Consider the following 27,573-nt stretch of genomic DNA (forward strand, 5'->3'; position numbering starts at 1 on the left):
CTCTTTTTGTGCTTGCTCTGTTCATGACATCCTCGTTAGATATTCATTTCGTTCATGATATTCTTTGCATCCTCCTCAAAAGCCACATCTCTGTTGCTTCAATTCGTTTCCTCATGTTACTAGATATTATCCAATATTCTGAGCCATATAACATAACTGGATAAACGTAACATTTCAGTACTCTGAGGCGGGTTGTCATGCTTAGTTTAATGTTGCTCAGTATATTCTTCATTCTCGCAAAGGTGTCTTTTGCCATCCCTATTCTTCTTTTGATGTCCTTGTCGCACCTGCCATCTGATGTCACCCAACTGTAGCAAAAGTTCTGTATTTGTTTTATGTCTTCCCTGTTTATTCTCAGCCTGCAGATAGGATTCTCCTTCTTTTTGGATATCACCATACATTCTGTCTTTTTGCAATTTATAGATAGACCCATTTTTGCACTTTCTTCAACAACCATATCAATTAAGTTTTGTAGTTCTTCCTCTGTACTTGCAATTAACACAGTGTCATCGGCATATCTGAAATTATTGATGTTTTCACCGCCAACTTTGATTCCCAAGATGTCTTATTTTTTGAGATATTTTTTCACTGTATACATTAAGCAAATCAAGGGAGAAAACGCACCCTTGTCTAACGCCTCTCTTGATTTTCGTAAACTGACTCACTTCTCCATCTATTCTTACAGCAGCAGTTTGTTCCCAGTACAGATTTCTGATTAGGCGGAGGTCTTTCGAATCTAGATCTAGAGTTTTCTGTAATATTTCAAATAACTTATTGTGCTTCACTTTATCAAATGCTTTCGTGTAGTCGATAAAACAAACATCTTTTTGCACTTGAATAGCTCGTTCTGATAGTATCCTTAACATCAATATTGTGTTTCTTGTACCTTTGTCTTTCACAAAACCCCATTGTTCTTTGCCTATTTCAGCTTGTATCCTACTAGCTCTTGTCATCAAAATTCTTAGAAGTATCTTGGTGATATGACTCATTAAACTTATGGTCATATGTAATTCACATTCTGTTGCAACAGGTTACTTAGGAAGAGTGATAAATACTGATTTTTTCTTCCATCTTTTCTGGTATTATTCCTGTCTCATAAATGTCATTGATTAAGTCAGTAAGTTTTTCCAATTCCGTAATCTTCAAGGGCGATAATTTGTTCTATTACTAATTCATCAGGACCTGCTGCCTTTCCTTTCTTCATCTTATTTATTGCATCACGAACTTCAGGAGAATATCACTGGTAAAAAGCTCCTCTGTTCTTCAGGTGGATGTTTGAAAGCAAAAGACGGTACCATTATCATGGAAAAACATGAGACTATGAACAGATGGACTGAGTATATTCAGGAATTGTTTGAAGACAATCGAGGCGAAAAACCAGAAATTAAGAAGAACATTGAAGGTCCAAGTATTTTTTAAAATTACTATAAAGAGCAATAAAAAGTTTAAAAAAAACTAAATCAAATCAAGATTTGGTGTGAGCACCTTTTGCCTTTAAAACTGCATCATTTTGGTACTCTGTCATGCAGCTTTATATAAAAGAAATCGGCTGGTAGTTTGTTCCACGTATCTAGGAGAACTTGCCACAGTTCTTCTTCAGACTTTGGCTGTCTCAATTCTCTCTCTCCAGGTAATCCCAGACAGCCTCAATGCTGTGGTGTCCATACCATCTGAAATCATATAAAACATCTAGGGTGGTGAAGACTTTTGCACAGAACTGTACTTCCAGAACTGGTGAAGACAGACTCGCAGTCAGAGAGCCAGGGGTTTAATCTAATGCCAGAGCTCTGAGCACTTGATTCGGACTAACAGTTCGCTTTACCATGTTGGTGCATTGTTGATGCCCTCAAAATCAAATGAGGCAGCAATTGAGACCCTGTCTTCTTGATTTAGATGTTTTTTTAAAAAACATCCTTCCACTGATTTAGGGGGACCCTTCCGGCATCCTTGCTGGTATCTTTTGTGCTTTATGGGAGTGAATTTCAGTACAGTTTGCGATAAAGCCAACTCTCTATGATAGGAAGTTTTAACGTCTACTTATCTCAACTGTCTCACTGTGCCCCACAGCTAATGTACGATGGAAGGTCTCAGCTGTGTAGGAGCAGCCCTGGATTTGGGAAGCTGCACCTGTCAGTGCCCTGCAATCTGATAAAGAAGCTGGAGGAGGAAATAACCCACACCAGACCAGTAAATCAGCAGCTTGTATCTCACCTTTAATCTGACAGAAAACCATAAATTGCCCCAAGGACCTGCTTATTGTTTGTTTTTTGGGGGAAGGGAATGGGAAACAGTTATTAGGCAATATGCTAATCTGTATCAGGTGACCCATTACCTGGCATGGATTTACTCTCTGTTTAACTGGCAGTTAAATAAACTGATTTGACATTGAGGTACCAGTGAATAATAGCCATTTGGATATGGTAGTAAAGTTACAACTGGCACCCATGGAACTATAGTCAGAAAGAATGTAAGCAAAATTAATTTATTTCGCAACATAGCGTGGAGAAGGTATCCCTTTGGATGGTGGGAGGAAACTGGAGCACCTGGGGATAACCCATGCATTCCACAGGGAGGATGTACAGAGACTCCTTACAGAACGACGCCGGAATTGGACTCCAAACTCTGGGACGCCCCGAGCTGGAATGGCATTGCACTAACCGCTACTCTACTGTGGCGTTTGCTGGTATATTCTGTGTTCAATGTCGTACTAAATCAGTGGTTGAAAAACTTTATCGTGAATGCTTTTCACCTCAGCTATTGGAATCGGACGTTTCATATTTTCCTTTAAATTGGAGTTAATAAGCTGCCTTAGCCCATATAGAATTGGTTTGCTGAATGACTTGTAATAAAGGAGTGAAATTTGGTGCTGATAATGTATCAAATTAATTTCTGGTCTTAGTGAATCACTGTTTGAGTCATGCAGACTGACTGACTGTCTGACTGAATATCTTCCTGTTTCCAACCTGTGGTAACAGCAAATTGCAGAAATGTAAGATGTTCGCTTCCTACTTGCAGTACAGAAGGGGGCCATTCAGCCACTTGAAAACAGAAGAGCAACCCCATTTGCCTTCCCTTTACCCCTGAAACCTCTCATCTCACTTGTGTGCACCTGTGCTCCTGTGAGCTCTTATGTCTCGTGCAAATAAAATAGAGCAACCAGTTAACCCAGCAGCACATCTTAAGGATCTGGGAGGAATCTGGATGTCTATTAGATACCTGCGCAGTCCTGGGGAGACCATGAAGTCTCCAAAGAGACTGCATGAGAGTGGGCCCGAGTCTCTGGACTGTGAGGCAGCGCCGTTAACTGCTGTGTCACAGTGACATTGCTTTCAGTGGCACCCTTCTCCCCTCGCAAATAAATGTTGACGTCTGGCTGTTTAGTTGGTGCCTGCAGCTTGCAGTGGGCAATCAACGCAGTGACAGCTTGTGTTTGATACTACCCCTGTGAATGTATTGTATAAATAGTTTCTCTCTGAAGCATAGGAATAAAGAGGGCAGGTGACAAACCAGAGCTTTATGGGTTAGATTTGGAGAGCATCTGAAGGAATAAAGGCATGGCAAGGTGGAGATATTTAACAATGCAGTTGCAGAATTGGTTTGATGACTAAAGGTACATCCACTGTTACTGGAAGGTGAAACTTAAGAGTGACCAGGAAGGGAGGTAGTAGGGTTTTGGTTGCCATTGTTTGCGATGGAAGGCCAGAGTGGGCAGCCTGAAGTACACTAGCTTGGTAAAGTCTACAGATTTTAAATGAATGTTTCAGCAGAGATGGAGTTAAGCAACATTAAAATCATGGAATGGGGCTTTTCAGCCTACACTGCTGACCATAGAGAACTTAGCTGATTTTAACCCTTCTATTCTCCATGCTGTACCCATGAATGCCGACTCCTGTTTATGGATGGTCACCTTGTGACACAAACCAACAGCATAAACTCTCGAGTTGGATATGACACCAAGATGGCCTGTGCTTGGAAGTGGGGTAGTTAGTAGCCTAAGGGTAGAATTGACTGCAATTGGTTGAAGATATTAGCTTCAGTGTTCCTAATATTCATTTATAGGAAGCTTCCATTTGATGCTGGAGAGGTTGTGGAGGAGCTGGTGAGCTGGAGCTAGGTGTTGCCAGTGTACTTGTGAGAACAATTCACATTTTCAGATGTTGTTGGGTGGTGTATGAGAAAAATGGAGATGCCAATGATCCTGGAAAGTTTGCTGGAGTCACTGGGGAGGATTTAAACTAACTTGGCAGGATTCACAGTGACAGAGCTGAGGAGGGGCAGTTGATATACCAGAAGATGCAGTGTATAGTAAGACTTTGAAGAAGGTCAGGAAGATAATAGGGCAAAATTGCGGGTCAGTGGGATGAGTTGAAGTTTAACATTCGAGCAAAATCAAAAAGGATGATGAATACAGGACTGAAGGTGTTATATTTGAATGTACACAGTATACGGAACAAGCTAGATGATCTTAGAGCAGTTAGAGATTGGCAGGAACGACGTTATGGGCATCACTGAGTCGTAGCTGAAAGAATACCATAGGTGGAAGCTTAACATATATATATATATATCAAAAATGTAGGCAGGTAGGTGGGGGGGGTGGCTCTTTTGGTTTTTTTAAAAAAAAGGGAAATTGAATTAAATCCTTAGACATAGGATCAGAAGCTGTAGCATCCTTGTGGATGGAGTTAACTAGAGGGGATAATGGCTGAACAGCAGTGGCTGGAGTTTCTGGGAGCAATTCGGAAGGAGCAAGATATATGTATTACAAAGCTGAAGAAGTATTCTAAAGGGAGGACGAGGCAACCATGGCTAACAAGGGAAGTCAGCAGCAGCTTAAAAGCAAAATAGAGCAAAAATTAGTAGGAAGTTGGAGGATTGGGAAACCTGCAAAAGGCAACTAGAAAAAGTCATGAAAGAAAAGATGAAATACTAAGGTAAAGTAACCAATAATATAGAAGAGGATGCATATTTTTTTCCAGATACATAAAGACTAAAGGAAAGGCGAGACTAGCTATCAGACTGCTAGAAAATGAAGCTGGAAAGGTAGGAATGGGAGGGACAAAGAAATGGCGGATGAACTTAGGTATTTTATGTCAGTCTTCACTGTGGAAAACACTATCAATATGCCAGAAATTCAAGAGTGTGGGGGCAGACGTGAGTGTAGTTACTAAGGAGAAGGTGTTTGGGAAGCTGAAAGGTCTGAAGGGAGGTAAGCCACCTGGTCCTGATTGACTACACCCCGGGGTTCTGAAAGAAGTAGTTGAAGAGATTGAGGAGGCATTAGTAATTATCTTTCCAGAATCACTAGATTCTGGCATGGTTCTGGAGAACTGGAAAATGTCAGTCCTCCCTTAAAGAAAGGAGGGGGTCAAAAGAGAAGAAATTATAGGCCAGTTAACCTGACTTCAGTTGGGACAACGTTGAAGTCCATTATTAAGGATGAAGTTTTGGGGTACTTTGAGGTATATGATAAAATAGACCAAAGTCAGCGTAATTTCCTTAAGCAGAATTCTTGCTGACATCTTGGAATTCTTTGAGGAAATAACCAAGCAGCATAGACGAAGGAGAGTCGGTGGATGTTGTAGTTTTGGATTTTCAAAAGACCTTTGACAAGGTGTCACACGTGAGGCTGCTTAACAATATAAGAGCCTGTGGTATTACAGGAAAGATACTAGCATGGATAGAAGATTGGCTGATTGGCAGGAAGCAAAGAGTGTGAGTTCTTGATTCTAGTTGGCTGCCAATGACTAGTGGTGTTCTGCAGGAGTTGGTATTGGGACAGCTTCTTTTCACATTATATGTCAGTGATTTGGATGATGGAATTGATGGCTTTGAGGGCAAGTTTGCAAAGATGGGTAGAGGGGTAGGTAGTGTGAGGAAGCAGGAAGTCTGCAAAAGGGCAGACAGATGGTTGAGAATGGGCAAAGAAGTGGCAGATGAAATTTACTGTAGACAAGTGTATGGTTATGTACTTTGGTTTTAAAAAAAAGTGCAGACTGTTTTCTAAATGGGAAGAAAATTAAACTATCAGAGATGCAAAGGGACATATGAGTCCTTGTGCATGATTCCTTAAAGGTTATCTTGCAGGTTGAGTCAGTGGTACAGAAGGCAAATGCAATCTTAGCATTTGTTTCAGGAGTTCCAGAATATAAAAGTAAGGATATAATACTGACACTTTAAGGCATTGACCAGACCACATTTATGAGCAGTTTTGGGCCCCTTTTCTAAGAAAAGATGTGCTGGCATTGGAGAGCATCCAGAGGAGGTTCATGAGAATGATTCCAGGAATGAAAGGGTTAACTAACAAGCATTTCAGAATGGTAGGGGCATTGGGAGAAGAATCGCATTGAAGCCTACTGAATATTGAAAGGCCTAGGTAGTGTCGATGTGGGGAGGATGTTTCCTATAGTAGGTGAGTCTAGGACCAGATGGCACAGCCTTGGAATAGAGAGACTGTAGCGGTGTGCTACACACAGCACTAGAATAACGACACGTAGTTGGTGAGTTGGAGTTGCAATAAAAGAGATTTATTCAAACTTCGCGGCCTCCTTTAAAGCCTTCCCGTTCCCGCACTCCCTGGGCGGGACTGCTGCGGGGAATGCATATTCCCAGACTGTTGCTGCGCGCGGGATTTTCCCCCTGCTGGTGAAGAAGGCCTGGTGCCCTTTTTGGGGCCGGCCTCTGCTGGCGCGCTCTGCTTCATGAGCCGGTTCGAGTGTGCTGGAAAGTGGGTTGCCACAAGACATCCATTTAGAACAGAGATGAGGAATTTCTTTAGCCAGTGAATATTGAATCTTGAATCCATTGCCAAGGATGGATGTGGAGGCCAAGCCACTGCATACATTTAAAGCAGAGGTTGATAAATTCTTGATTAATCATGGTGTCAAAGGTTATGGGGGGAAGGCAGGAAAATGGGGTTAAGAGGGATGGTATATCAGCCATGATGCAATGTGGAGCAGATTTGATGGGCTGAGTGGCCCCATTCTGCTCCTCTATGTTTTGTGGTCTTATGGAGAAAGCCTAGGCAATTGGGAGAAGGCAGATAAGCTGTTGCAAATACTTATGCTGTAAATGTCTGGATAGATAAGAATGGAAGCAAGTGAGTGTTCCTCTCAGTGCTGGAGAAAGGTATTGATGAAGGTTTTAAAAGTTGGGAGGAATAAGGAGAGGTTTGTCTTTGATATAATTGTGTTTTGGAACTGTTGCAGTAATTTGGCAAATGGCAACAGGCCATACTTAATTGTATCAGGATTTAATGGCAAGTAATGTCTTTGCTTGCATAATCCCATGATATTTAAATTTATGTGTGCCTGCATACAAGAATTGAGATTTGAGAAAGACTGATCTAGGTGATCATAATCTACCTTGATTGAAAGCAAGACATTTGTATTGAGAGGATTGTTTATCTCTTCGTGAACTGTGTTCTAATGGGAGGATATTGGGAAGTGTCTTGGTAAGTGTTTGGTATTTTTCCCTATCCTATCATTATTATTCCAGTTTGGAAATGCAGTAAATTTTAAATGGGTCATATTGATAAGTTGTGTGGTAAGGTACTGAAGTCGCTGAGTGTACAGTGCTCCTTCCTAAACTGTTGAATTATTAAGTTGTACAAACTTGGCTTATTCCACATTATTAGGTCCAAAGTAAATGGGACCAGTAAGGAAGCATCAGGTAATAATGCTGCAAGTAAAAATGCCTGTTTTAAGGTAATTAAGATGGACGAAGCCATGACAAAGTCAGCTTCTCTCCAGATTTTTGAAGTTCTGGCAGTAAAACTAGGGAAGATAACATGGGCAACAATGTTGGCAAATGACAATGTAGAATAACAATGAGAAGTATTTAAATAGGGGAATATGTTCTGCTGGAAGGAAGGCACAAACTAGGTGCTGGTAAGAATAAGGTTGAAAGTATAAGGGGACGTTTGAAGGTAAGAGGAAAGACATCAGTCAAGTGGTTAAGCAGCAGGTGTGTCCGTGATAAAGTAAAAATACAAAGTTATGAGTAAAATTTCTTAGGAACTGTGAAACTAAGTGGTCAAATAATACAAAATGAAATTCAAATAAAGGAAGATTGGAATAGGTTAGTATTTTGGAAGACTGGGAAGATCACCTGATAAAATCATTGCTGAGACTGTATTTGGCATATTATAGACAATAGGTGCAGGAGTAGGCCATTCGGCCCTTCAAGCCAGCGTCGCCATTCACTGTGATCATGGCTGATCATCCACAATCAGTATCCAGTTCCTGCCTTATCCCCATAACCTTTGATTCCGCTATCTTTAAGAGCTTGATCCATCTCTTTTTTGAAAGCATCCAGAGACTTGGCCTCCACAGCCTTCTGGGGCAGAGCATTCCGTATATCCACCACTCTCTGGGTGGAAAAAGTTTTTCCTCAAATCCGTTCTAAATGGCCTACCCCTAATTCTTAAACTGTGGCCACTGGTTCTGGACTCACTCATCAGCGGGAACATGCTTCCTGCCTCCAGCGTGTCCAATCCCTTAATAATCTTATATGTTTCAATAAGGTCCCCTCTCAGCCTTCTAAATTCCAGAGTATACAAGCCCAGTCGCTCCAATCTTTCAACATATGACAGTCCTGCCATCCCGGGAATTAACCTTGTGAACCTACGCTGCACTCCCTCAATAGCAAGAATGTCCTTCCTCAAATTTGGAGACCAAAACTGCACACAGTACTCCAGGTGTGGTCTCACCAGGGCCCTGTACAGCTGTAGAAGGTCCTCTTTGCTCTTATACTCAATTTCCCTTGTTATGAAGGCCAGCATGCCATTAGCTTTCTTCATTGCCTGCTGTACTTGCATGCTTGCTTTCAGTGACTGATGTACAAGAACACCTAGATCTCGTTGTGCTTCCCCTTTTCCTAACTTTTCTCCATTTAGATAATAATCTGCCTTCCCGTTCTTACCACCAAAGTGGATAACCTCACATTTATCCACATTAAACTGCATCTGCCATGCATTTGCCCGCTCACCCAGCCTGTCCAAGTCACCCTGCATTCTCATAACATCCTCCTCACATTTCACACTGCCACCCAGCTTTGTGTCATCGACAAATTTGCTAATGTTACTTTTAATTCCCTCATCTAAATCATTAATGTATGTTGTAAATAGCTGCGGCCCCAGCACTGAACCCTGCGGTACCCCACTGGTCACCGCCTGCCATTCCGAAAGGGACCCGTTATTATTGTGTGCATTTCTGTCCTTCTAGCTTTATAAAGAAAGGATGTTATTTAGTTGGGAACAAAGATGTAGAAAAGATTCACAAGGATGTTGCTGAGACTGGGAGACTTGAGTTATAAGGAAAGACTGGGTAAACTGGGAGTGTTTTCCCTCGAGCATAGGAAACTGTGGAGTAACCTTTTATAGAAGTGCGTAAACTTATGAGTGGCATCGAGAAGGTGAAGGGGGTCTAAAACCCAGAGGTTGAAGGTGAGAGGAGGAAGATCTGAAGGGGAAATTTTCACACAGAAGATGGTAAGTATATGGAACAAGCTGGCAGAAGGGGTAGAGGAGGGTGTGATTAACATGTTTAAAAGAAATTGGATAGGTACATGCATAGAGAAGGTTTAAAGGGATATGGAACATTACTGGTTTTATTACTGGAGTGATAAGATAGCAAAGTAGGGAAGTCTCTGTTGAACCTTGGTTAGAGAGAATGCTGTTGTAAGACACTGGATTCCGGTTAATTAGGCCATTGCTTAGTTGGGGCACCGCTTATTTGGGACAACTCTTAAAGGACAAAAACTAATCAAAAAAAGCTGGGATTCTCTTCGTTTATTTGGGATACGATGCCACTTGATTGGGGAAGGAGTCTGCTGCTGAACAGTTTCTAACTAGCGTCTGACACTTGCATTTGTGTGGACATTAGATATTACACCGTGCTTAGAGTGAACAGTTTTTAAATAGAGTCTGTTGCACATGCTTGTGTTCAAAATAAATATTGATGTTTGTCATTGATAGTTGTTGAGAAATGAGCAGTAAGACAATTAAAACCATTTTGTTCACTGCAGTTTCAAGCATTCAGGCTTGGGGATGCCAGAAACAGCCAGGAGTGAAAATGACATGATTTCTCTACTTCAATAAGTTAGGAACTACAGTACAAAGAATTTGAAGGTAGTGACTATCATTTTGGATGTTAGAAATAAAATGAAGATTTGGAGGATGCAATCAATAGCATTGTATGAAGGCAATACATTATCTACACTAGGTGTCTGTACTGAATTTCTTCATTTACATTCAATCAAAAAATGCATACATTGTATGAATTCCTCTGTCGATAACTCATAGGAAGTAATCCTGTTTTATACTACCATAATAGTATTGATAGTTTTCTAATTTGTTGTGTATTTCATCTAAATACATAATTTGTTACTCAGTTAAATGTTAGTTTGGCATTTTCATAGATTTTTAATTTTCTTTGAAACTTTCGGTACTTGGAATAGCTGCTTAATTGGGTCAAAATGTACTGATGTTTCCCAATTAACCAGAATCCACTGTATATAAAGCATTTAGAAACAATGGAATAGATGAAGGCAAGATTACAAAGAAAATATCATAGTGTGTGTGAGGAGCAGATAAATGTGTCTCTTCTCTGGAGAAGTATTTAAATAGGATGGACGCAAAATGCTTTCATGTCTTTGATTATAACTAGAGGCCATTGATCTGTGATGCTCACCATGTAGTCAGTAGCCTTATATCCTTCGTATCATCTGCCATTTTGTCTTGACCCATAAAGGCTTCGCTGTACTATCATTGGGTCAAACTCCTGGAATTCCTTATCTAAAAAAGATTGCAGGAGCAAGTTGCAATTTAGGGTGGTGTTTTGTCTCAACCCTTTGTCAAGTACAAATGTGCAATGGACTGAGACGTTTCTCTGTAATAGTTGTGAGAGAAACTTGGGCAGTACAGGAGCTCTAATACTATATGCCATTTGGACCATCAAGTCTGCTTTGCCATTCCACCATGACTGATTTATTTTCTCTCCCTACCGCAGTCTCCTGCCTTCTCCCTATAACATTTGACGCCCTTATTAATCAAGAGCCAATTAATCTCTGTAAATGTATCCAATGAGCCTTCCTCCACAGCCATCTGTGGCAGTGAATTCCACAGGTTCACCACCCTCTGGCTAAGAAATTCCTCCTCATTTTTGTTTTAAAGGGATACCCTTGTATTCTAATCTAAGGGATGCTATTCAGCCAATGCCACCCATTAGAGTGGTACAGTGAATCCTCTTTTTATCCTTTAAGCTAAGGATGCTGATTTTGAGTTTGTCCAGGATTTTGGGGTTAGAAGTTCTTAGAGTCAATCTGTGCTTGTGCCAGATTTTGTGGAATTTAGTTTTGAATGATTGCATGTCTGCAGTTCATCTGCCAGAAGTGGGTGCAGGAAATATTTGGGATTTTCTTTTGCCATGTTACTCTGTGCTTTCAAATTCTTCCAGCCTGTCTGCTACTGCTTAATCCCACCCATCCATAAACTAACTGGCGTTCTTAACTGGTGTGCTTGTAGTAAAGTGTTTGTTTTGGTGTGTTTAAACAGCTTCATTTTAGTTAATTTTTAACTATAATTAGCCATTCATTTCAAGGAGCAGTGGAAATCTTACCCAGTGATTATTGTTGAGGGGAATTCAACAAGAAGCAAACTTCTTGAGGTGTTTTTAGACCTTGGTAAATTTTACCTAAAGTAAATGCTTCCAGCTGTGGAAAAACTCCAGGCAAGTGCAGTGCCTCTGATGTCTCTACCCATTATTGTTCCTTCTCGGAAACTGAGCAAATCTAAGTCCTGTGTTTGCCCCATGTGTTGCTCTTTATCCTCATCTGATGTGAAAGCACATTATGTGCTCTTATGCTTTAGATTTCTCACAGTTGGCCTCAAGGCCAGCCAGATAAAACCCATGTATGCTATCACAAGCAGGCTGCTTGAGAACAATTTAGGGTGAGCTTTATCTTTGTTTTTGAATGATTAGTTCTCGAGCCAGTTAATCTTGTAAATGCTACTGTAAACTGGGAGGAGCGCATCAATAATTTGTGATAGTTCACCTGATTATTTTCTTGCCTGCCACGGTAAATTGCCAGTGGGTAACTGAATAAAAATGGAAATTGCTTTACAGTATCTTAATTTGTTTTTTTTAACTCTCTCTAAATTGGAAAGTAAAATTCAGTGTGTCTGGTGCAAGATCAAGATCAGTTAAAAGGTGAAGTGAAAATTGAAATTTAAGGAAGAAAAGATTAAATCCTCATGTCATCTAGGATTGTATTGGGCAAGTGGATAGATCATGAATGGTCGATCAGTTTAAGGCCTGAAAATGAAACACACTATTTTGGCAAATGCTTATGCTGAGGAACTCTTTGTAAGATTAATGTAGATTTTGCAATATGTAAAAGTCTGAAATAATGATACAGAAGCTAAGTAAAGAAAGAAAATCTTGCATTTAAGTTGAAACTTCCATGGCATGTGTATTTCAAAGCACTTCAGTGCAATTTACTGTTTTGAAGTACGGTCACTGCTGTGATGTTGGGAAGCTAAGAGTTTGCAGCAGCTGAGGGCATATAAATCATGATGAGATGGAAGGTGAAGCTTCTGTTTCAGACCTGATTTATGATCTGAGTTTAAATTAGACCAGTTTTGAATGTGTGCTCTCCACTCTGTCTTTTTATTTAAGTATTGATTACCAGATAAGTGGGGAAATGAGGTGGATTTGCCTATTTGGGGCAGTTTTACCTCATGACTGCAGGTTCCTGCCAACATTGACCAGTTGATTGGGATTGCTAGTTCATATGTAGCAACTTTTCTCCCTAGCCACATCTATGCAATTTTATTAGCATTGGCTAGTTAGATACTGCCAGGCCAGGTATGGAGATACAAACATGGAAACCAGTGTTCTAACCCAGCAACACTGTCCTTTGCCCAACATTTGGCCACTATGCAAAGTCAGCAAATGGAAAACTCAGCAAGTCAGGTGGTGTCAGAAACAGAATTGATATTTCTGGTCAATGACCTTCTATCAGGGTTGGTGGAAGTTGGAGGTTAGTCAATTTCTTAAGTTGCAGAGAATGAAGGGTGGAGGGGAGAGAACAGAAAGGAACATGAAAGGCGGGTAAGGCTGTGAATGACAAGGTTCATCTAGGGGAGATATTAATGTCGCACGTCTAAAATTTCTGGCAGGACAGAATCAGAATCAGGTTTAATAATACTGGCATATGTCATGAAATGTAAACAACAGGAATTCTGCAGATGCTGGAAATTCAAGCAACACACATCAAAGTTGCTGGTGAACGCAGCAGGCCAGGCAGCATCTGTAGGAAGAGGTGTAGTCGACGTTTCAGGCCGAGACCCTTTGTCAGGACTAACTGAAGGAAGAGTGAGTAAGAGATTTGAAAGTTAGAGGGGGAGGGGGAGATCCAAAATGATAGGAGAAGACAGGAGAGGGAGGGATGGAGCCAAGAGCTGGACAGGTGATTGGCAAAAGGAGATACGAGAGGATCATGGGACAGGAGGTCTGGGAAGAAAGATGGGGGGGAGACCCAGAGGATGGGCAAGAGGTATATTCAGAGGGACAGAGGGAGAAAAAGGAGAGTGAGAGAAAGAATGTGTGCATAAAAATAAGTAACAGATGGGGTACGAGGAGGAGGTGGGGCCTAGCGGAAGTTAGAGAAGTCGATGTTCATGCCATCACTCTCTCTCCATCCTCCCGCCACCCCACTAGGAATAGGGTTCCCCTGGTCCTCACCTACCACCCCACCAGCCTCCGGGTCCAACATATTATTCTCCATAACTTCCACCACCTCCAACGGGATCCCACCACTAAGCACATCTTTCCCTCCCCCCCTCTCTCTGCATTCCGCAGGGATCGCTCCCTACACAACTCCCTTGTCCGTTCGTCCCCCCCATCCCTCCCCACTGATCTCCCTCCTGGCACTTATCCGTGTAAGCGGAACAAGTGCTACACATGCCCTTACACTTCCTCCCTTACCACCATTCAGGGCCCCAAACAGTCCTTCCAGGTGAGGCAACATTTCACCTGTGAGTCGACTGGGGTGATATACTGCGTCTGGTGCTCCCGATGTGGCCTTTTATATATTGGCGAGACCTGACGCAGACTGGGAGACCGCTTTGCTGAACATCTACGCTCTGTCCGCCAGAGAAAGCAGGATCTCCCAGTGGCCACACATTTTAATTCCACATCCCATTCTCATTCTGACATGTCTATCCACGGCCTCCTCTACTGTAAAGATGGAACCACACTCAGGTTGGAGGAACAACACCTTATATTCCGTCTGGGTAGCCTCCAACCTGATGGCATGAACATTGACTTCTCTAACTTCCGCTAATGCCTCACCTCCCCCTCGTACCCCATCTGTTACTTATTTTTATGCACACATTCTTTCTCTCACTCTCCTTTTTCTCCCTCTGTCCCTCTGAATATACCTCTTGCCCATCCTCTGGGTCCGTCCCCCCCCCTTGTCTTTCTTCCCGGACCTCCTGTCCCATGATCCTCTTGTATCCCCTTTTGCCTATCACCTGTCCAGCTCTTGGCTCCATCCCTCCCCCTCCTGTCTTCTCCTATCATTTTGGATCTCCCCCTCCCTCTCCAACTTTCAAATCCCTTACTCACTCTTCCTTCAGTTAGTCCTGACGAAGGGTCTCGGCCTGAAACGTTGACTGCACCTCTTCCTACAGATGCTGCCTGGCCTGCTGCGTTCACCAGCAACTTTGATGTGTGTCATGAAATGTGTTGGTTTGCAGCAGTAGTACATTGCAATATGTAATTAAAAAAAAGTATATAAATAGTATATATACTATAGTATATATAGTATAGTACAAAAAGCAAAAAAATAGTGAGGTGGTGTACTTGGGTTCATTGTCCAGACGGAAATCTGATGGTGGAAGGGAAGAAACTGTTCTTGAAACATTGGATGTGTGTTTTCAGGCTTTTGTACCACCTCCTTGATAGTAGCAATGAGAAGAGGGCATGTCCTGGGTGATGGGGTCCTTAATGTTAGATGCCGCTTTTTTTTTGAGGCTTGGCAAAAACCATCTACAGGTGCAGAGAGTATGAGAAGCAAAGACTGCAATGAATGGTTATCTAAGATTATGACATTCAGAGTGTGGAATGTTCTAAAATGATGATCAAAAAGTAAATGCGGGAAGCCAGAAACAAAAGCACAATAGGGTTACTGTTTCAGGTGAAAGGCCCTTTCTCAGAAATGCGGGCGGGGAAATAATTTTATAAGATAAGATGGTGGTAATGGTAGATGGGACATGGGGTTTATCTGCAGTAGAGTGAGATCGTAGTTGCTGTGGGATTGTGCCATCCGGTCAGGTAGCTTAATGGCATAGTTATTAGGTGATTTTATTTTAAGGCGAGTGTGATGTCACAAACACGAGCAGATCTGCAGATGCTGGCTGGGGAGCTCCGAAGCAACACACACAAAATGCTGAAGGAACTTGAGCCATGGAACATGCTTTGCAAGCCGGGCTGTATTGTAGAGAAAGGGACAACTGACCCATGTGTGTGTATATTCATGGATTTTGAAAATAGAGCAAGTTGCAGCAGAATTACCCGTTTTGATACAGGTGAAATGTTGAATATTTCCAGCATCGTAATTCTATAATGTGTATTTTGGTTGGCTGCTATGGCTTCACTTGCTTAGATTGTATTATTCTCTGGAATTTATCCAAATGAATTTTTTATCATTTGTAAAATATACCCCTTCAGTTTGGTCTCTTTCAATCTTGCTCTGCCTTGTTGTTTCATTTTCTTACACTAAGCAGAATCTTAATTTTTGTGTGTAAAAGGTGCTAATTAACTGAAGGTGTTGCTGGTGGTGCAGTGAAGTGCCAACAAGGCTCTTCCTGAGATGTTTCAACCTATCTAGCTACCAGTGAGGACTGCTCACAGCTGGATGATGGGATTTAGATTTGTGTTGCTTTATCTTCTAGCAAATTTCTGATAACTGTTTAAGACGTTTGCTGAAGTCAGATGTGTATAAGTATGTATTATTATAAACAACCCCTGTGTTAGAGCTGTTCAAGTGACCAAAGTAACAAATCACTACCCAAAATTTTGAGACAGAATAAAGTTCACTTTCAGAGTATTTATTAACTTTTCTGGTTTATCTGTGTTGCATTTGAGCAAAGGAACGACACTGGCTATTCTTCAGTACTCCAGCACCTCACCCATGGCTAAAGAGACTGTGAAGATCTTTGTCCCAGAAATCTCCTTCCTTGTTTCACTAAGTGCCCTGGGATGGATCCCATCTGGGCCGGGGGACTTGTCTGCCATAATGTTATTTTTTTTCCAAGGCATCTAATACCACCTCCTCTAATATCAACATGCTCTGGAGTCTAGAGCAGGGGCTTCCAACCATCTTAATGCCGTAGACCAATACCCCCAAGCAAGGGGTCGTGGACCCCAGGTTGGGAACTCATGGTCCAGAGTATCAACATACCTCCCCCTTCTAATCTTACTGTCATCCATGTCCTCCTTGGTGAATAACAGTAATAAGAACTGCACCTTACTTCCTTCTAGTTCCACCCACACATTCTCTTCATGATTTCTGAGTGGATCTACTCTTTCCCTGTCTACTATTTGCTATGACCCATGGCCCCTCTTAGTCCTCGTAATTCCTTTATTTCCCATTTGATTTCGGTTTGGCAGCTCTTGCATCTGCTTCCTTATCTTTGTTACTGGACTTCCGATATGTTATCCATCCGCCAAACAGCTGCTCTGGGCCTACGTTCCCCTGGTTCCTGCGCGATACTGTTCTAATTGGCCTTCTCCCAACTTAGCGATTTCACCCAAGGGCAAGTCTTATCCTTATCATAACCGTCTTATAACATGGAATTATGGTCATTGTTCCCCACATGCTCCTTCACTGGAACTTCAATCACCTGGCCATGCTCATTCCCCCAGTGCAACGTTTAGTATAGTCCCCTCCCTAATCAGACTAATCAATATATTGTTTGAAGAAGCCTTCCTGGATATACCTAATAAAGTCTGCTCCATCCAAGCCCCTGGCACTAAGGGAGTTCAGGAAGTTAAAATCACCCATTGCAGTATCCCTGGTTTGTATCTTTTAATGATTTGTCTGCATGTCTATACTCATTCGCTGTCAGCTTAACACTATCAAAGTGATTGTATCTTTCTTATTCCTGAGTTCTAACCATTTGGCCTTCCAATATGTCCTCTCTCAGGGCAGATGTGATGTCCTCCCTGATCAGTAATATAACTCCCCCTTTTTACATCCATCTGTCGTATCTGAAATACTGAACTGCAGTTCGTTGTTTCTGTCAACCAAGTTTCTGAAATGGCTACAATGCCATAGTTCCATGTACTCCTCCAGGCTCGAAGATCATCTGCCTTTCTCCTTGCATTAGAATAAATACACCTCATACCATCACTCCTGTTGGGTTCATTATCATGTCGCTGCCTGTTTTTTTCATATTAGAGAGTCACCTGATTTAACCTTTTCCTTCCCAATTGCTTTACCTGCTGACGTACTCAGGTTGTCATCCCACTGTCATACTCGCTAAAATTCTCCCAAGCAGGACAGGTAAACTTTCCTGCAAGGATATTGCCACGGATTTAAATGTGTATATTTTACAACATCTTTGTTCGAACTTCTGCACAGGTTTGTCAGGAATGGTTTATGGATGAAGTTTAAAGGAGGAAAAGAAATATTTTGGTCAGCATGTGACAGCATAACACTGGTGTAACCTATTAAGAATGATTCATTTTTAAAAATGTACAATGTTACTGTGCTGATTGTGTTGACCTATTTTGTTGGCTTTTCTGTAATATTTTGAACACCAATGAGAATTTTCTTACTCTTGTATTTTCTTATATTTTAGATTTGGATTGTTTGGCAGACCTGGAAATTCGAAGATGAGTTGTAAACCACTTGCTTATTTTGGACGTCGGCTCTTCCGCCGTAAATATGTGGACTGCAGTACTGAAGAAACCAGGCTTGCCAGATGCTTAACCACACTGGACTTAGTTGCACTTGGTGTTGGCAGTACCCTTGGAGCAGGTGTCTACGTGTTGGCTGGAGCAGTAGCTCGTGAAAATTCTGGGCCTGCCATTGTCATCTCATTCTTAATTGCAGCTCTGGCATCTGTGCTTGCAGGACTCTGTTATGCTGAGTTTGGTGCTAGAGTCCCAAGAACAGGTTCTGCTTACCTCTACAGTTATGTTACAGTTGGGGAACTTTGTGCTTTCATTACTGGCTGGAATCTAATCCTTGCTTATGTAATTGGTAAGTACAGTAATCTTCAGTGTTGACATTCAAGGGTGGTGTTCGGATGCCTACGTGAAAGAAGAGGAACAGTGACTTGGCAATCCTTTCGGTTAGACAAAGGCTTCTGTGCCAGTGCTGTACTTGGGCCAGTTAACGGTCTCAGTTGTGGAGTGGTACTGGCTGACCCTGCAAACTCGCTTCTCCAAAAACTCCCTTCTGGAAAGAGCTATAGGGCTACTGAAACAAAAACCACGCCATCTTGAAGATCTCTTCCCCTGTCAGTTAATCTGATCAACCTTCAGTCTCACCTTGTCTATCACCTCAGTTACTGCAGTGCACTATAAACACCCTAAACCACTTTTCATAATGTTCTCTACATTGTAAATACATGCTGATATTTACATACTTATACACATTTTATTGCATTAACCTCTAATTTATTTTGTATAATTCTTTATTCTTTGTAATTGTTGGTTGTGTTTAGTTGAATGTTGCACCACATGCCACAGTAAGTTCCTACATATAAACGTATATGGTGAATAAAGTTGATATTTGAGGCAGTTCTGTGACTGAGGATAGAAACGAGTATATGTGAGTGAATCTGAAATAAGTACATTCAACGTGACGGGTGTTTTCAGCGAGTTCCGTGTTCGCCACCATGCGGAACTTTTCTTCCGCCGTCTCCGTCTCCGAGCCTACTTCTTCGGCAAGGACTCTTCCAGCCCCCACCGATGGCCCCTTCTCCCGTCTTCAACCCTCCTCTTCTTCATGGACACCCCGCTCTGGTCTTCTGCCTGCTCTGGATCTCTTTATCGCTAATTGCCGACGGGACATCAACCGTCTCGACTTCACTGCACCTTGTCCCCATTCCAACCTCACTCCTTCCGAACGCTCTGCTCTCCACTCCCTCCGCACTAATCCTAACCTTATTATTAAACCCGCCGATAAGGGGGGTGCTGTTGTAGTCTGGCGTACTGACCTCTACCTTGCTGAGGCACAGCGACAACTCGCGGATACCTCCTCTTATTTACCCCTCGATCGTGACCCCACTAAGGAGCACCAGGCCATTGTCTCCCACACCATCACCGACTTTATCCGCTCAGGGGATCTCCCATCCACTGCTACCAACCTTATAGTTCCCACACCCCGCACTTCCCGTTTCTACCTCCTACCCAAGATCCACAAACCTGCCTGTCCTGGCCGACCTATTGTCTCAGCTTGCTCCTGCCCCACCAAACTCATTTCTGCATACCTCAACACTGTTTTATCACCCCTTGTTCAATCCCTTCTGACCTATGTTCGTGACACTTCTCACGCTCTTAAACTTTTCGATGATTTTAAGTTCCCTGGCCCTCACCGCTTTATTTTCACCATGGATGTCCAGTCCTTATATACTTCCATCCCCCATCAGGAAGGTTTCAAAGCTCTACGCTTCTTTTTGGATTCCAGACCTAATCAGTTCCCCTCTACCACCACTCTGCTCCGTCTAACGGAATTAGTCCTTACTCTTAATAATTTCTCCTTTGGCTCCTCCCACTTCCTCCAAACTAAAGGTGTAGCTATGGGCACCCGTATGGGTCCTAGCTATGCCTGCCTTTTTGTTGGCTTTGTGGAACAATCTATGTTCCGTGCCTATTCTGGTATCTGTCCCTCACTTTTCCTTCGCTACATCAACGACTGCATTGGCGCTGCTTCCTGCATGCATGCAGAACTCGTTGACTTTATTAACTTTGCCTCCAACTTTCACCCTGCCCTCGTTTACCTGGTCCATTTCCGACACCTCCCTCCCCTTTCTAGACTTTCTGTCTCTGGAGACAGCTTATCCACTGATGTCTACTATAAGCCTACTGACTCTCACAGCTATCTGGACTATTCCTCTTCTCACCCTGTCTCTTGCAAAAACGCCATCCCCTTCTCGCAATTCCTCCGTCTCCGCTGCATCTGCTCTCAGGATGAGGCTTTTCATTCTAGGACGAGGGAGATGTCTTCATTTTTTAAAGAAAGGGGCTTCCCTTCCTCCACTATCAACTCTGCTCTTAAACGCATCTCCCCCATTTCAGGTACATCTGCTCTCACTCCATCCTCCTGCCACCCCACTAGGAATAGGGTTCCCCTGGTCCTCACCTACCACCCCACCAGCCTCCGGGTCCAACATATTATTCTCCGTAACTTCCGCCACCTCCAACGGGATCCCACCACTAAACACATCTTTCCCTCCCCCCCTCTCTCTGCATTCCGCAGGGATCGCTCCCTACACAACTCCCTTGTCCATTTGTCCCCCCCATCCCTCCCCACTGATCTCCCTCCTGGCACTCATCCGTGTAAACGGAACAAGTGCTACACATGCCCTTACACTTCCTCCCTTACCACCATTCAGGGCCCCAAACAGTCCTTCCAGGTGAGGCAACACTTCACCTGTGAGTCGGCTGGGGTGATATACTGCGTCCGGTGCTCCCGATGTGGCCTTTTATATATTGGCGAGACCCGACGCAGACTGGGAGACCGCTTTGCTGAACATCTACACTCTGTCTGCCAGAGGAAGCAGGATCTCCCAGTGGCCACACATTTTAATTCCACATCCCATTCCCATTCTGACATGTCTATCCACAGCCTCCTCTACTGTAAAGATGAAGCCACACTCAGGTTGGAGGAACAACACCTTATATTCCGTCTGGGTAGCCTCCAACCTGATGGCATGAACATTGACTTCTCTAACTTCCGCTAGGCCCCACCTGCCCCTCATACCCCTTCTGTTACTTATTTTTATGCACACATTCTTTCTGTCACTCTCCTTTTTCTCCCTCTGTCCCTCTGAATATACCTCTTGCCCATCCTCTGGGTCCCCCCCCCCTTGTCTTTCTTCCCAGACCTCCTGTCCCATGATCCTCTCATATCCCCTTTTGCCAATCACCTGTCCAGCTCTTGGCTCCATCCCTCCCCCTCCTGTCTTCTCCTATCATTTTGGATCTCCCCCTCCCCCTCCAACTTTCAAATCCCTTACTCACTCTTCCTTCAGTTAGTCCTGACAAAGGGTCTCGGCCTGGAACGTCGACTGCACCTCTTCCTACAGATGCTGCCTGGCCTGCTGCGTTCACCAGCAACTTTGATGTGTGTTGCTTGAATTTCCAGCATCTGCAGAATTCCTGTTGTTTTTGTTAATATCATTGTTTCCTGTTGTTCTGGTGCCCCTTATCCTTCCGTTGTCCTTTTGCGGTTCTACTGCTTTCCCTGTGTTTCAGTATGCCCTTCTGTTACCCTTTGTTTGCTCCCCTTTTTGCTTTCCTCCTTCCTCTCTTTGCTTCATCCTCTGTTTCTGGTTTGCTCAAAGGTAATTCTTGCCCTGCAGAGTGACTGCACAGGATATGTATTCTGTCTCCCTGCTTGGCTCTGTGTTTAAATAAAGCCATTGATCTAATCCCAGTATTTCCACATGGATCACGTAGAGTGGGTGAAGGAGGTGGGAACTGAAGTTTTTGTACCCGACTATTAGGTTATTTATTTGGAATTTGCATCTTTTTAGGCAACTCTTAGCCTAAGTGGCTTAGAGAGAAGAAGAGGTGTTTCAACACTTGTTTTTCCGCAAATTGGAATTTGCTGTCTGTTCACCAAAATAGAAATTGGGTTTATTGCCATAATTGCTTTTACTATACTTTACTTAATGTAGTTGGAGGTAGAGCAGTGCTGATACTTCAGGGATTGTTTATGTGGGATTAGCTCACTGTAAATGAAGGCTGCAAGGCTTTTTGTTCAGATGTAATAGGAAATCCAGTAATACATGGAAGTGAAGCGATGAAGGCCTCAGCTGTTGAACTTCTGAATCTTTGTAAACTGTCTGACTGGGGCTTTCAGTATAACATTGGGAATAACTAATACTTGGGACCAGATGGTTAAGTTAATCGATAAATTCAAACTTTTATTTTACTACTGCCAGACATAGGTCACCATTGTGTTATTTTTCGTGCTTGTTAGGCTTTAAGAACATTAGAACATAAGAAATAGGAGCAGGAGTTGGCTATCTGGCCGGTTGAGTCTGCTCTGCCATTCAGTAAGAACATGACTGTCTACCTACTCACTTTTTCCCCAAAACCCTTAATTCCCTACTGTGCAAAAGTCTAATTATGTCTTAAATGTATCTAATGAGGTAGCCACTACTGCTTCCTCGGGCAGAGAATTCCACAGATTCACTACTCTCTGGGAAAAGCAATTTCTCCTCATCTCTGCCTTAAATCTGTTCCCCTAAATTTTGAGGCTATGTCCCCAAATCCTAGACATGCTTCTCAGTGGAAACAACTTTCCTGCCTTTGTCTTTTCTTTCACTTTCATAATTTTATGTTTCTGTAAGATGCTCTCTCATTCTTCTGAATTCCGATGAGTATGGTGCCAGGTGACTCAGTTGCTCCTTATAGCTTAACCCACTATTCTTTGGAATCAACCTCATGAACTTCCTGTGCACTGTCTCCAAAGCCATTATGTCTTCCCTCAAGTAAGGAGACCGAAACTGTATACAGTACCCAATCTGTGGCCTCACTAGTAGTCTCTAGCAATGGAGGCCAACATTCCATTTGTGATTTGGGCACAAGCACCCCCAAGTCCCTCTGCACAACAACAAGCTGCAGTCGTTCACCATTTAAATAATATCTTTTATTTTTAGATCATAAAACGTAGGAACAGAATTGGCCCATTCAGCCCATTGAGTCTGTTGCGCCATTCAATCCTGGTTGATTTATTTTTCCTCTTAACCCAATTCTTCTGTCTTATCTCTGTAATCTTTGATGCCTTTACTAATCAAGAACCTATCAATCTCCTTTAAATGTAGCCAATGACTTGGCTTCCATTGCCACTGATGGCGGTGAATTCCACAAATTTATCATCCATTGGCTAAAGAAATTCTCACTTCTGTTTGAAAAGGATGTCTTTCTTTTCTGAGGCTGTGCTCTCTATTTCACGGCTCTCCTACTGTTAGAAACATCCTCTGCATGCCCACTCCCATCTTGGGCTTTCAGTACTCTGAATTTTCCTTCCAAAGTGGATGTCTTTGCATTTACCAATGTTGTATTCCATCTGCCAGATCTTTGCCCACTTAGTTAATCTATCTGTAGTTCTCTGCAAACCCTGTGCATCCTGTCCACAATTTGCTTTTCCATTTAATTTAATGTCATCAGCAAACTTAGATACACGACATTTGGTCCCCTCTTCCAAATTGTTAATGTACCATAAGACCATAAGATATTGGAGCAGAATTAAGTCATTTGGTCCACTGAATCTGCACCACCACTTCATAATGGGTGATCCAATTTTCCCCTCAGCCCCGATCTCCTTCCCGTATCCCTTCATGCCCTGACCAGTCAAGAATCTGTCACCCTCTGCCTTAAATAGACATTAAGACTTGGCCTACACAGTAGCCTGTGGCAAAGAATTCCACAGATTGACCACCTTCTGGCTGAAGAACTTCCTCCTCATCTCTGTTCTGAAAGGATGTCCCTCTATTCTGAGACTGTGTCCTCTGGTCTTAGACTCTCCCACCATAGGAAACATCCTCTCCACATCCACTCTATCACACCTCAACTCTCCACATCCTCTCCACTATCAAGGCCTTTCACCATTCCATAGGTTTCAATGAGGTCACCCCTCATTCTTCTGAATTCTAGTGAATACGGGCCTAGAGCCATCAGATGCTCTTCATTTGACAAGCCATTCAATCCTCAAATAATTTTTGTGAACCTCCTTTGAACCCTGTCCAGTTTCAGCACATCCTTTCTAAGATAAGGGGCCCAAACCTGCTCACATAACTCCCAAGTGAGCCCTCAGCAGGGCTTTAGAAAGTTTCATCATTACATCCTTGCTTTTATGTTCTAGTCTTCTTGAAATGAATGCTAACATTGCATTTGCCTTCCTCACCACTGACTCAACCTGCACATTAACCTTTAGGGAATCCTGCACAAGAACTCCCAAATCCCATTGTGTCTCAGCTTTTTTGTATTTTCTCTCCATTTAGAAAATAGTCAGCCGTTTAATTTCTCTTACCAAATTGCATGACCTTATACTTCCCAACACTGCATTCCATCTGCTGTTTCTTTGCCCATTATCCTAATTTAAGTCTTTCTGTAGCCTCTCTACTTCCTCAAAATTACCTGCCCCTCCACCTATCTTCATATCATCTGCAAACTTTGCAACAATGCTGTCAATTCCATCATCCAAATCATTGACATATAACTTAAAAAGAATTGGCTCCAGCACAGAATATCGTGAACAGTTATAATGTGCAGTACATCCTGAACAGTGGCAAGCCCAGCATTGATCCCTGCGGCACGGCACTCACTGCTGCAAACTACAGATGCCAACCAGAGAAATACCCATTTATCCCAACTCTGTCTTCTATTGGTTAAGCAATCCTCTATCCATGCAAATTCATTAACCCCCAACTCCATGCATCCTTATCTTATGGGTAAGTCTTCTGTGCAGCACTTTACCGAACACATTCTGGAAATCCAAGTGTAGAACATCCCATCTGTTCCCTTCTATACACTGTGCTCATTATATCACTAAAGAACTCCAATAAGTTTGTCAAACAGGAACTGCCCTTCATGAATCCATGCTGCGCCTGCTTGATGGAACCATTTCTGTCAAGGTGTCTCACTGTTTCTCAATGATGGCTTCAAGCATTGACTACAAATGTTGAGCTGCCTGGCCTATATTCACCTCTAAACATGAGGAATTCTGTAGATGCTGGAAGTCCAAAGCAACGCACAAAATGCTGGAGGAACTCAAGCAGAACAGGCAGCATCTATGGAAATGAATAAACAGTCAGTTCCAGGCCAAGAGCCTTCTTCAGGGCTGGAAAATAAGAGGGAAAACCCCAGAATAGAAAAGGTGGGGGTGAGGGGAAGGAGGATGGCTAGAAGGTGGGTAAGAAAAGCAACGGACTAGAGAGGAAGGAATCTAATAGGAGAGGAGAGTGGACCACAGGAGAAAGGGAAGGAGGAGGGGACCTGAAGAGAGGTGATAGGCGAGTGAGAAGAGGTAAGAGGCCAGAGTGGGGAATAGAAGATGCGGGGGCGGGGGGGGACGCGGTTTTTTACCAGAAGGAGAAATTGATACTCACCGTCAGGTTGGAGGCTACCCAGACGAAATACAAGGTTTTGCTTCTCCACACTGAGGGTGGAGTCATCATGGCACAAGAGGAAGCCAAGGACATGAATGGGAATCAGAATTAAAATGTTTGCCCATCAGGAAGTTCTGCTTTTGGCAGATAGAGTGGAGGTGCTCAACGAAGGGGTCCCAATTTATGACTGGTCTCACGAGTGTAGAGGAGGCTGCATCAGGAGCACCGCATACAATAGGCAACCCGAACAGATTCACAGGTGAAGTGTTGCCTCACCTGGAAGGACTCTTTGGGGCCCTGAATGGAGGTGAGGACAGTGGTGGATGAGCAGGTTACCTGTCCTTAGTTACCTCTCTTTTCCCTAAATCCCTTTTTTAACATTGGTGCAACATCTATTGTCTTACTATCTATCAAGACTTTTGTTCATTAAGTGGGTAATTGGAGCGTGTGCATTGGTTTTAGGAAGAGCCTATTAACCTTGGAGAAGTGGATAGCTGTAGTATGTGAAGTTGGGAATCCCAAACACTTCTCAAAAGAAACATAGGGTTAATTGGTTGCTGACTATAACGGTTCACTGGTAGCTCGCTTGGTGCTCAACATGTTACTAAGGTTGAGAGTACTAATGGCATGCAATGAATCATCATGGTTCAGTGTGTTGAGGTTGCCTCTGACGACTGGTAATGTGGGGTGGCTGGGAGTTGGATCTAGTGCAAGCAGATTGTTGGCTCTGCACTTGGGTGCAGAGCTGTGTTCTTCACCCTAGGTGTTGAGGACCTGCTGTACGGTTTTGAGAAAGTACTCGAAGTCTCACTCAATCAGTTGGATGTGACGGCAGCTGTATTAGGCAGGGTACCGGTGTAGGTAAATGGTAGTTGTTTATTTTAACCAGAAGCTATCAGCCAATAGTGGTAATACTGTTGGAAGGTAAAATGGTACAATAGGAAATGTTACTAATATTGATATAACTTGTACTATTGTATCCAAGTCCAGGCTGTCTTGTGGCTGTGAGATGTTGTTCTGTCAACTAGGCTTATACGTCAAAAGTTAGAATTGTAATTTCTATTTTTTTCCCCAAAGTTGAGGCATCTTGAATTTATTTTTGTGAGTAATTTGCAATATATTTACATGCAACCCATTTACATAACCAGAAATTCTAGTGTCGTACGTTTGCTAGTGTGCGTTATATTAATATAACATAGAGACTGCTGTTGAGTTCTGAATGATTGTTTCAGTTTATTCTTGGTATTAGTCTAATGTCACATAATTTTACCTTAATAAATGTTGCAAGTAACAGTAGTTTTCTTTTTTAAAAAAATGGAAAAAGCAGAAATATATTTCCAAAGGTCAGCTTGTGTACTTTCTCTGAAATAGTACCTTAATTATCGTAGCCTGCATGTGAATATGTTGAATTAGAGAGAAAAGCAGCTTAATTGAAATACCTGAATTCCTTGACATACTTCCATTTGTTTAGCTTTCCTTACCCATAAGAGGATGTTAATTGAAGTTTCTGATGTGACGTTTGCCAGTGTTTGTTTCTGTCCATGCAGGTACTTCGAGTGTTGCGAGAGCATGGAGTGCAACATTTGATGAGCTCATCGGTAAACACATCGAAATGTTCTGCCGTCAACATATGACCATGAAAGCCCCTAGAATATTGGCGGAGTATCCAGATATCTTCGCTGTATTTATAATATTATTGCTAACAGGCATGTATCCTTTTTGTATAGTCTTATTGAGTTAGCTACTTCAATGATGGAGAGACTGGATTTAAGCAATCTATCCGTCTGTAATTACAAATACAACTGAAGGGGCCTGACCAGATGTTCAGGATTCTGTTAATTATTGATGTTGTATGGAAATTAAGCAAAGATTTTTTACATTTGCAAACATTGCATCCATGTATCCGTTTGTATTGTAGACCCTGCTGTATTATCACTGCAGGCTTTGATTGAACTAAACGAGACTAATTTACTTAGTTGTTCATGCAGTGGAAGCTTGTTTTCATTCTGTCCTTCCCTCCTTCCCTCCTTCCCTCCTTCCCTCCTTCCCTCCTTCCCTCCTTCCTCCTTCCTCCTTCCTCCTTCCTCCTTCCTCCTTCCTCCTTCCTCCTTCCTCCTTCCTCCTTCCTCCCTTCCTCCCTTCCTCCCTTCCTCCCTTCCTCCCTTCCTCCCTTCCTCCCTTCCTCCCTTCCTCCCTTCCTCCCTTCCTCCCTTCCTCCC

General features: G+C 42.7%; 1 protein-coding gene across 3 annotated transcripts in view; it reads left to right on the forward strand.

Moving 5' to 3' along the window:
• Nucleotides 1–27,573, forward strand: part of LOC140200133 (high affinity cationic amino acid transporter 1-like) — a 79,283-nt gene that overhangs the window by 15,261 nt on the left and 36,449 nt on the right. For 2 of the 3 annotated variants that reach the window (XM_072262962.1, XM_072262964.1), the window contains exons 2-3: nucleotides 17,867–18,270; nucleotides 26,902–27,060. In XM_072262962.1, coding sequence (XP_072119063.1) covers nucleotides 17,901–18,270; nucleotides 26,902–27,060 — 529 coding nt within the window. In that variant the 5' untranslated portion in view covers nucleotides 17,867–17,900. Of the gene's footprint in view, nucleotides 1–1,267; nucleotides 1,403–17,866; nucleotides 18,271–26,901; nucleotides 27,061–27,573 lie in introns of all 3 variants that reach the window. The other variant, XM_072262963.1, reaches the window with a different exon arrangement.

The sequence above is a fragment of the Mobula birostris genome, chromosome 7, assembly GCF_030028105.1.
Source record: "Mobula birostris isolate sMobBir1 chromosome 7, sMobBir1.hap1, whole genome shotgun sequence".
Classification (NCBI taxonomy): domain Eukaryota; kingdom Metazoa; phylum Chordata; class Chondrichthyes; order Myliobatiformes; family Myliobatidae; genus Mobula; species Mobula birostris.